Source organism: Ictalurus furcatus, chromosome 21 (assembly GCF_023375685.1).
Source record: "Ictalurus furcatus strain D&B chromosome 21, Billie_1.0, whole genome shotgun sequence".
Classification (NCBI taxonomy): Eukaryota; Metazoa; Chordata; class Actinopteri; order Siluriformes; family Ictaluridae; genus Ictalurus; species Ictalurus furcatus.
In genome coordinates this window covers 7,600,198-7,611,483 of record NC_071275.1, presented here as the reverse complement: position 1 = coordinate 7,611,483, position 11,286 = coordinate 7,600,198, and the positions used below count along the sequence as shown (strand labels likewise).

Genomic DNA, 11,286 nt, shown 5'->3' with positions numbered 1-11,286 from the left:
ATTGGATTTAGACACCAGGTCAATATATGCCTTTTTTTTATGTACACACACAGACACAATTTTCACATGTGGTTTGTTGGTTTCCAACACTTATAGATCATTGTACTTTGTATTTAACATACTGTAATAATAATGCAAATGTACTTCATTTAAGCACCATGTCTGTTAAATCTTAAGCTATCTGTAACAAGAAGTCGTTTGGGGTTTTTTATTGTTTTATTGTCTTGTGTTAATAGTTCATACTGACCTCCTGTCAAAAGTTGTGTAGATGTGTTTCTCCTTAAATGGCCTCAAATTCCTGAAGCACATTTGCGATGTGTATAAAAACGCCCAGTTAAAGTGACTAATGTTCTTTGACTTCTGAAAAAGATTTCAGCCAGTGGAAACAGGGTGTCCCAGAAGTCTCCGTACATGCGGGAAATGACTACTAGCAAAATGTCTTGTGAAATTTTTTGTACCTAGTTTATATAATATAATTATGTTTTTATTCAGATAGCCTTTAAAAGTGCTTTTTGAGAAAAGAAGAAGACTAGTGTAAGGAGACTTTTGGGGCTCCCTGTATAATTCATGTTTGAATGTCCTTCATAATTTAACTTTCCCTTGCTGTCCTAGAGCGAGTCCTTTTGAAATGCCGATAAATTAAATATATTTCACAATTTGAAGCGTAACTCATTCTAGTTCAGAGGGAAGAATAGCTTTGTCTTGTCATGTAAATTTACTGATGATGGGAGGATTTGGGGGCTAGACAGAAAATTACACATGCACTTACACTAGAAATAACAGTACCGACCTGTACTTTTGTCTGCTCCTAGTGTAGTAGCATCAAGGGGACATTGTTAGAACAGTTAGTATTTATTTTCACACCTTCTAAAAGATTCATAATTGAACCTGGTTTAAAGCATTAGTCTAAAAACTTAATTAAACATACACCACATCCCACTTCCCAGGCAAAAGATATACTCTTGATGGTACCAGTGCAGTGACAAGTGAAAGTACCGTTTGGTATCTTTTTATTAAAATTGCCAAGTTCTTGAGATATTTTCCCACTGACAATAGACTTGATCATTTTCTGTAATCCTAATCGGCCTGCATTTGCGTTTGCATTTAAATAGTTCTAATTAGTCTTGACTTTTTTTTTACCATGATAAAGCAGGGCATGGAGAGACAGCTCGTGCACTCAAGTAAACAAGTAAATAAACAAGTCGCATATTTATTTAAAGCCAGTTTGAATAGGCGGATTCAGCCACTGAATGCGGACAATGCAGGAGCAACTTGTCGGATTAGTTCACGGATGCTCTTTGCATGCATGACAAGAGGCCAAAAAAGGGGGGAATATTCAACAGGATTAGCTTTAATAGCCTTACCGCCTTCTTCTTTTTCTTCTTCCTTTTTTTTTTTTTTAATTATTAACACTTATTTTAAACTTCTGCGCGTGTAAATGAGATTACTGGCAAGCTGAGCGCTTCCTCATAATGCCCCTCAGCCGGTTGAAGGAAATGAGCGGCTGAGGAGGGAATTAATAAAAGAGCTCATTTTCTACCTGGTGGGTAAAAATAAAAGGGACACTGGCGAAGGGTTTTGTCTCTGGAAATAACGAGCTTTAAAGGATTCCGTGTGGGTAATAGATAACGCCCCGGTGGTCACGGGTTGTAGCGCGTAATTTGGACACAGGATTACCTGTAAATCGACCTGCTGCCCCTTGTGGTGCGCCCTAAACCCATTCAAATGGAAAAAGTTTGACTGGTTTAATCAGTGACGTGTTGTAGCCGGTTAGGTTTTCTTTATTAATTAAAAAGCCACAGAACAGGTCGAGTCTCATTTTCTCAAACGACATTCCTTCAGAGTACTTGAAGATCTTTCTTTCTGGAGAACATGGCGAGTGTGAGCGCACAGCAGAGCCGCCATTCTCTCTTCACTATAGACCGCATCCTGGGTCTGGACCGACCCGAACAGAGAACCACCATGTACACTCCTCACCGCCCCTGGACAGGTAGGATTCACTTTATTAAACTAAATGATACAGTTCTGATCTAAGACAAGACACCACGTCATTAGAGTTTAGTTTAAAAGCAGTAGATGTCCCATGGTCCCAATCGGTCTTACCCAGATGATTTCTGATGTTTTTACAAGCAGGAAGAATTCAGATAAAGATGGGACAGTTTGACTTTACAACATTTATGTTATGTCCTGTTAAGTTAAAGATAAGTGTTGAGCTTGTTGGTAGAAATAACAGGACTTAATTCCTGTGATATTCTATAAGTGGGCGTGGTGAGCATCAAACAGGAAGATGACCAAAAACAAAAAAGAAAAAATGACATGCTTTGACTTTTCTTTTCATACATATATATATATATAAAATTATTATTATTATTTTTGAATATTTGTAATTGCAGTGAAAGTATGTAGTTACAAAAGTCCTTGGAGTTTAAAGGAATGTGATGTAGAAGATGATGAACTTTTATGTTTTTGGTGTTTTTTTGTTTTGTTTTGTTTTTTTAAATAAAGAAAAAAGTAATCATTTGAATCATTTGTTTAACCCCTTTAACTCCCAGTTTACGACTGAGAATAATAATAAGCATATTATTATTTTACTATTATTAAATATTGTGTAACGTAATGAAGCTTCTGGGTTTTGCCGCAAAAAACAAAGCAAATGTGATAGTCAAAGTCTCCATAAGAACTGTAGCAGATTCTCCAAGATGCTCAGTAAAACTGTTCAGCTAATTTCCTTATAAAACTGCACAAATTGTACCTGAGACTACTATATATATATATATATATATATATATATATATATATATATATATATATATATGCTAGATATACTATACTATTTTATGATACTAGATTACTATTAAATGAAGAGTTGTCTCACCAAATGTTGACTTCATTTAGTTTATTACTATTTTATTATTATTGCTCTTTATAGTATTTTTCTTTATGTAGAAATGTTTTGTTTCATTATTTGTGAAGGCGTCTTTGCTTTACAGCATTTCTTTGCATGTGCTTAAGACTTGCACAGTACACAATATAAGGTTCTTAAACGGTCATGATTCATTTTTTCCACATATACATACATAATATACTACTGCAACAAAATAAGCATAAAGTAAGTTGAGATCATGTACATATATTAATAGTTTGTTCATTTTCAAGATGTCCCAAATCAGTATACAAAATGGTAGGTAAGCTGTGATTCTTTAGAGTATGATAGAAACATTTGTCCCTCACATGAAAAGTCACCAGCTTGAGGATTTCAGGAATGTGTTTTTATTTATGGCAAGAGAACCTAGACAAGGAGCAAGTTTAAAAAATTGTTGAAGGATATCTAAATTCGTCCAACAGTTATTTATGCAAATGAGGCGTCATCTAATTAAAAATGCGTTCTTAATCAAACAAAACAAAAATCTAGTGTTCTGATGTTGTTAGACTTAAAATATCTATTTCACTGTGAAGATGCTCTCAAGAGAAAAATATAAGCAAATACGTATATTGTTTCTTTAATGTTTAATCCTGTTTAATGTTTAATCTCAACCTCTGATGATTTAGTTCTTTTCATATGGTACCTATATGCCACAGATGGGGCATATAGTTTTATTTTCACATGCGATCACATTGTTCACACGAAGCACTGTCACATGATCACATATGAAAAGACTACCATTGTTGCTGTTTTTTTTTTTAGTGCGACAAATCCAACCTGGTGAACAGGTAGAAGAATTTTTGGGGTTTTTTTCATCAAAGGTTTTTAAAGCAGTTAGGATAGGACTGGTCTGACTTGTAGTCATTGCTCTGCTTGACGTTTAGTCTTTCATTCTGCCCATAGACTGTATATAATCAAATAATATTATATATATGGCCTATAATTTGTCCTCATTAGGTCATTGGTAAGTTGACTTTGATGCATTAAAGCAGGAAAACTGTACACTCTTGTACATCTTACTTAAACTCTTCACCAACATACTTTTCCTTTCATCAGATGTGCAACCAACAAAAAACGTCTGCTTCGTAAAGACAGACGGCTCGCTGGATGTTCCCGTGATGGATGAGAGGAAAAGTGAAGCACCAGTGGAGAGCTGCAGGCGTTCACTCAACTGGTGCATCGGACGGAGACCCAGAACTGCCTTCTCCAGCTTACAGGTAACCTACAGATACTGATACTGGTGCATACAACATCAGCCATTAGACCCTGTTAAGTGTAAAATGTATTCCACAGACCCTCAGTGCAGATTTATTTGATGAACATAATCCAACTATTCATATATTAATCTCGTTATTTAATAATAGTACTATACTAATAATAGTATACTGGATTTGTATTGGAGCCCTACAGCTTTTTTATTTCTGAGTACAGATTAGATTCAATCTGTGACAATCCTCATTTCAGTGTAAAATATCAAATGTCTGCTGTAGTAATGTGGTCAATATAGTAAACCAGATACTATGTATACTATTTAGTACAGTAGTATAGAGCTACATATCCTATAGTATCAGTTACACCTGACTTTTCCTTCATTTCCATTTACCCTGATTGTTCTTTTTATTTATGATTCCAGATCGAGATACTTGAGAGTGTGTTTCAAGTAAACTCGTACCCCGGGATCGATGTCAGAGAGGAGCTTGCTCAGAAACTGCATCTCGATGAAGACAGAATACAGGTATGCGAATGGCTTTTTCCGGCGAATGAAACCTTATTATTAAATCAAAATCACACTTTTTGTAGTATGGAGTCCGATTTGTGTCACCTAATTACTTAAGTAGGAGACAGACGTGCATATAATCCTTTATAATTGCCTTAAATCACTTTCATATCCTCTGAACAGCCCTTGTAATAATTGTGCCCTTCCACAACTATGGGGATGCAAACTTTTGCACTGGGTTGATAAATAAGAACTTCAACAAATAGTGGATATTTGAGCCTGGATCTCAAATTATTTCAAGATGTATTAATTAAGGCCTTCACAAACATTTTATATACCACAAATGTTTATCGATGCAGGTCTGGAAATAAATGTAGTAATTATTCCTCTCTCCTGGCAGATCTGGTTTCAGAACAGAAGAGCAAAACTGAAGCGTTCGCATCGAGAGAACCAGTTCCTCATGGTGAAAAAAGTCATCAATGGACTCCAACAGTAATTATATAAAAAAATTAAAAAAAAGTTCAGATGTCTGTTTCTTGTCATATTGTAATATATTCTGTTGTGACTTATTTTGATAGTGCAAATCAAAAACTTATGTCTTTTAATGGTTTAGATAAGCAGCTGCTTAATTAAAATGTGGTTTAACATCACACACTGAGTATGGGAATTTTTTTGCACTCCGCATGTGGTCTTTTCTGAATTCGTCGACTGCTTTATTGTTAGATAACGAGCCTCATGGGAAGCCATTGTCCCGCTTTACTTGCTCTAATTGAGGGTGATTATGAGAGACAATATAGGCTTTAAAAGAGGGAAGGAGCTTTACTATTTGCTCTGAATAATGATAAGGGGTGGAAGGCTTGAGAATTGCAACCATATTGGATTAGACTGTATTGGGAAAAAAATAAAGTAATAGTAATAGCGTTTTACTAATATTAATATAATACAGTAATAATAATATCACATGATGGGTGTCTATGGACGTACAGTGGTTAAGCTGTTAGCACATTTGCCTCGAACATCCAGGGTTGGGGGCTTGAATCCCACCTCCGCCCTGTGTGCGTGGAGTTTGTATGTCCGCCCCATGCTTTGAGGGTTTCTTTCGGGTACTTCAGTTTCCTCCCCAGTCCAAAGACATGCTTTGTAGCCTGATCGGCATTTCCAACTTGTCCGTAGTGTGTGTGCAATAGTGCCCTGTGATGGGTTGGCACCCGGTCCCCGAATTCCCTGTGATATGCTCCTGGCTCCCCCCGTGACCATGTGTAGGATAAGCAGTATGGAAAATGTATGGATGGATGGGTTTCAGTGATTTAAAAAAAACAGTAGAGGGCGCCATAGTGCTGAGAAAAAGTTTCTCTACTGAGGAAGTTAATGTAAAAAAGCAATGACAAAAAAATACATAAATTTAGTTTAGTTTTCTCGAGCTTGCATAACACCCTGAATTAGATTTTAAAGCTAAAAAGTTGGCAGTAGCTCAGCCATTTGCAATTGACTGGAAGGTTGTGAGTTCAAATCCCAGATGAGCTACTTTTGTCCTTAACCTTCACTGTTCATGTCCATACTTGGATTTTATTCTGTCTCACTTTGGCATGTTTTTCTTGTCAATCGTTTTTTTGGCATGTTTTTCTTGTTAATCGAACATAAATGAAGAAGAAGAAAAAAGGAATCCCTTTCTTAGTGTATTCCCATCTCACTCCCAGTGTTCCTGGAATAAACTCTAGAACCACCACAACCCTGATCTGTATAAAGCGGTTAATAAAGGTGAATGAATGTATAGAAAAATATCAATATAAAAAAGGCTTAGTAATATTAACCTAAAAACTTGCGATAACAAATTCAGAGCATGAAAAAAAGTAAATTGTGCAATTTCATGACCTCGGTTTAATATCTAGTGGCCACATCTTATAAGGAATAGCATAATAGGGTCATGCTGTTATATGAAATTAATCAACAAGGAGGTGGGGTGGTGTGATGCTGCCCGACGTAAAGCAGAGCTACTTTTCCTACCCAGAATTTATTTCCTATAACAGCATGTTATAGGAAACAAATTGTTTCATTCCTTTTATACCACAGTAATTTGCCAGCTTTACTTATTAAAGAATGTCACTTTGTAATTTGCCAGCTTTACTTATTAAAGAATGTCACTTTGTATTTTTGATCTGTTTATAATTAGATGTTGTATGCAGCTAGAAACAGTAGTACCCTCACCAGCCCCTCAAATTCCTCTTCTTAGCTGACAGGAGTGAATTCAAATTCCTCTTTTTTTTGTAGCATTGTGAGGTGCTTTTCTGTGAGCTTTTCTGCTCACCCTGGTTGTAAAGAGTGCTTATTTGAGTGCTTATTTGAGTTCACCTTCATCCATCTTCTATACCGCTTACTCCTTTTCAGGGTCACAGAGAAAGCATGGAGCATCGGGTACAATGGGGGGGGGAGCATCGGGTACAATGCGGTACAATCCTTTGCGTACACATTCATACACATTACACTACGGACACTTTGGACATACCATACATGTCTTTGGACTGGGGAAGGAAACCAGAGTACCTGGAGGAAACCCCCGCAGCACGGGGAGAACATGCAAACTCCACGGTGGGACTCAAACCCCCGACCCTGGAGGTGTGAGGCGAACGTGCTAACCACTAAGCCACCGTGCCCCTGAGTTCACCTTCATGTCAGCTAAAACTGAGCTGGCCATTCACCTTTGATCAACCAGGAATTTCCACTCAGTGGACCTTTTTTTGTTTTTCGCATCATTCTGTGTAACAGACTGTTGCACGTGAAAATACTCAAACCAGCCCATCTGGCACCAATACTCATGCCACAGGATCACCCACCCCCCCCCCCCCCACTCTGATGTTGTACGTCAACATTAACTCTATATCTGTATGATTTTAGATTCTTCAACTGCATGATCTGCAAAATGCATGATCTAATCTTATTTATACTGAATGGGCCTGCTTCTCAACATGTTTGAGCATATGTGAATTGTTTCTCAGCTTATTATTATTATTATTATTATTTTTATCTTATCGCACACTAGTCATATATTTCTTGATACTGTTTCATTATGTTGCAGATCTTTTGCATTGTCTTTCTGTGAGAGCTAGAGATTCTGTATGGAGTTACGTCATCATGGACAGGATGGTGAGAGCTCTGCTCATCTTTCAAGTCAAAAACAAAAAAGAAGACCCTTTTCATGTTGGCATCAATAGTAACACAAGATCACCTGAAAGAGGAACTGGGTGTTGCTGCCCAGACAGTTGGCTCATACACACAACTTTCCCATGATTCTCATCTTGGGCTCTTTGATCTTTGCAAATATAGTTCAGTGCGCACATGTTCTTGATTTTAATCGTTAGAACAATCAGTTGATTAATTTATTTTTTTTTGCTCTTTTGTAATGTGTGTGTTAACTGTATAGTATGTGCACCTTGAAAGCACAACATAATGCTCTATTAAGTTTTTTTTAACAGCATTTATCCTATCAAGCTATTCACATTTATACCACTTTTGTTTATGCGATAAAATTCTAAACCTTCTAAAAAAAATGGCTATGCCAAACTGCCCCTAGGTATGAATAAGTGTGTGAATGTGTGTGTGTGTGTGTGTGTGTGTGTGTGTGTGTGTGTGCATGGTTTCCCATCCAGGGTGTGTTCCTGGGATAGGCTCCAGATCCACCGTGGCCCTGATCAAGGTAAAGCAGTTAATGTAAGATGAGTGAATGAATGAATTTGTAGTAGGGTCACCAATTTAGACCAGAATTATTCCTTGTGTCTATTGCAGGTGTTAGTACAAATCAAAAATCACCATCAGCTATAATCATCCAAGACCTAATTTATATCTAATCGCTGCTTCTTTGGTTTTGAACTGTAGTTACCAGATTTAATAGTCAACAAGTCACTGAAGTATATGACCACTAGCTTATGATTGAATTAATAAAAAAAAAACAATGTAGAAATGCCCTGCACAAAATGAAGCAATGTAAAGTGGTTGCATGACTGATTACAGTCTCATGATTGTGTAGTACTTTAGCTAACGTAAAATTAGGCTACATCTTATGAAATAGAGTAGTGTTAAGAATTCAGTATCATTAGCTAATGGTAGATAGTAAATAACTGAAGAAATCCATTGTTATGCCTCCAGATACTAAATAGAAAAAAGTTTGATCAGTGTTTTCTTGCCTGTTTGTTAGCTAACACTTGCTTGTTTCTTGCTGTTGGACAATGATGAAATTAACTATAAAAATTTCCCAGAGATGCTGTAGTCGGTGTTTCCATAATTTTTCAAACTAGCCTGTCACAGCAAGACTTTTCAAATCATTCCTTTTGGGATTATGTGACATTGTAACTGCACTGACTCCTCCTCCTGCCCCTCCTCCACTTATTACTATGACTAATACTACACTCTAAAAACAAATATTTAGGCTCAACAAAAAAATATAACGCAACAGTTTGCATCAATCTTTTTGAGTTATGACAACTTCTAATGAAACTAAGTTCAACCAACGAACTACACTGAGTTAGAGAAATTACCTTTTCCTTTACAGTCAAATGTATTTTCAGTTAACATGTAATTAAAAATGTGTATAATAAACACAAGTTTTTAAGTTGATTACTCATAAAAATTAAATTGTTCCAACTAGTTTTTTCACATTATTTAAAAGGAATTTAAGTGTTATGTACTTAACTACTATAATTATGAACACAAGTTTTTAAGATGACAATCAATCATTAAACAAATTAAGCTGCTCCAGTTAGATTTTCTCCAGTAGAATGCAGCCTTTTAAACAAGGAAAAATTACTAACTTTAAGTTGTATAACAATAGAAACTAAAATCCAGTGTCATTTACAATACAAATATCATACCTAACATCTCTGCAGGTTTTACAGACATGAAAGCACTGAATGAAATGAGCAATATAGACAAAAAAGAAACACTCTAATACTTTTATCCCTCTGATAGAACTATCCACAGTCCAAAGTCTGCTAATTTTGGTCAAAGAGCAAATTGATTACAATGGAGCTAGAATGCTATCTATGTGAATGACAAAATATTTTTAAAAATGTGTCAATACATGAAATTAGATTACACAATGTAGTTGACGGGTACACGAACAAGCAGAAATTTAATCATGCTTTTCCTTCCTGTAGCACAAATGAAAAGCCCTTTATAGATGAGCAGATTTGTCAAATAAACTTCATCATTTTTATCCACTGCTATGGTAAACTAAAGGATAGATATTCAAAATTACACTGCTAAATATGACTAGCATTAGCTATGTGTAGTAGTACAACAGAGTCCATCAACTGTATTAGCAGGTATAGCCTAACCTATACACGAGTCCACTATTGGTCATATCACAATTGAGACTATGCCCGAATTCGTTGCTTTAGTAGAATTTATTTGTAAATGAAATGATACTCACCTTGAAATGTCCTTTGTATAGTATTTGTTCAGTCTACAGGTCCTCTAACACAGTCTTAACTGTCTGAATTTGTCCAGGCATGTTAAATGGGTAGGGGAGGGGACTTCCTGAACTCAAGGTGGAGAAAAATTAAGTTATCAAGCCAATTTCATTAAGTTACTACAATTTAAATTTTGTTTTAAATCAATTAATGCAGAAATTTCACTTTAAATTACACACAATATTAAGTTGATGTAATTATCAATATTATATCAACACAACTCATCAAAATAATGTTTGCAACTTAAAATATTTAATTAAATCAATAAATTTGAATTTTTATCTGGCAACCACACAAGTTGTGGTAAAAGGTCTCCTGAATTACTTTTTAGAGTGTACTAGTACAACTACTATTACTACTACTACTACTACTACTAATAATGATGATGATGATGATGATGATGATGTCTTACCGGGGTGGCCAGTGGGATGGCCATGCTTCACACTAGGTTGATACACAAGTATGTCAGTTTTCAGCCTGAAGAATCAGTGGGTGTGAGAAGTAGATAGGAGACATTGTAAATCATTAGCTGCAACTATCAGTAATATGATTGACAGATGATTTGATTGTAACTCACATCTCGCATTGGCCAAACTAAAAATGTGAAGTTTCTACATTTTTGGTTTGGTGATGCAAAAATTTTTTTAAAAAATAGCGTGCATCTAGTGCTAATCTGCGATTGTCCAAATATGCAAAAATCTAAAGAATGATTGACAGACTCGCTCGCCACACCAGATTCCCACTGGTTTTCCAGGCTGAAACACTCCCTTACTCTTCAGTCCTTCCAGGATTTTGCGATTTTTTGATCACAGAAATGAATGCAAAATCAGACAACCTCCGCAATATTCAGAGGGGCTTGCAATTTTTCAAAATGGACCCAGATTTGGGCCAGGACGTGTCATGTGACATCACAGCGCACATTCAGCCAAAACCCTCTTTGAGCATTTGTGGCAACAATCACAAAAAACTCCTGTACATGCTGTCCAACAATCAGTTAATCAGTTATGTGATTGACGGATGATTGATTGTTTGTAACTCACATATCGCACTGTCCAATCAAAAAATGTGAAGTATACATTTTTGGACGGGTGATGCAAAAAAAATGTTAGATAGCTCTGCCAATCTGCGATTGGACAAATATGCAAAAATGCTCAATATTATGCAAAAAAAAAAAAGATTGATGG

General features: G+C 36.0%; 1 protein-coding gene across 2 annotated transcripts; it reads left to right on the top strand.

The window, feature by feature from the left end:
* The first annotated feature begins 24 nt into the window (after nucleotides 1-24).
* hesx1 (HESX homeobox 1) lies at nucleotides 25-7,775 on the top strand. 2 transcript variants are annotated; one of them, XM_053653060.1, is made up of 5 exons: nucleotides 25-1,990; nucleotides 3,980-4,140; nucleotides 4,557-4,658; nucleotides 5,041-5,103; nucleotides 7,714-7,775. In XM_053653060.1, exons 1-5 carry the CDS (start codon nucleotides 1,873-1,875, stop codon nucleotides 7,735-7,737), a joined length of 468 nt encoding a protein of 155 aa, XP_053509035.1. In that variant the 5' UTR covers nucleotides 25-1,872; the 3' UTR covers nucleotides 7,738-7,775. The 2 variants fall into 2 exon arrangements, with proteins under 2 accessions (XP_053509035.1, XP_053509034.1); XM_053653059.1 differs by having other exon boundaries at nucleotides 5,041-5,132; nucleotides 7,714-7,755.
* Nucleotides 7,776-11,286: the final 3,511 nt, after the last annotated feature.

Bases quoted from the DNA above. Each gene is read 5' to 3' on its own strand.
- hesx1 (XM_053653059.1), top strand. From the start codon at position 1,873: ATGGCGAGTGTGAGCGCACAGCAGAGCCGCCATTCTCTCTTCACTATA. The intron at 4,141-4,556 runs GTAACCTACAGA...TTATGATTCCAG, and splicing joins CTGCCTTCTCCAGCTTACAG to ATCGAGATACTTGAGAGTGT. The intron at 5,133-7,713 runs GTAATTATATAA...ATTATGTTGCAG, and splicing joins GTCATCAATGGACTCCAACA to ATCTTTTGCATTGTCTTTCT.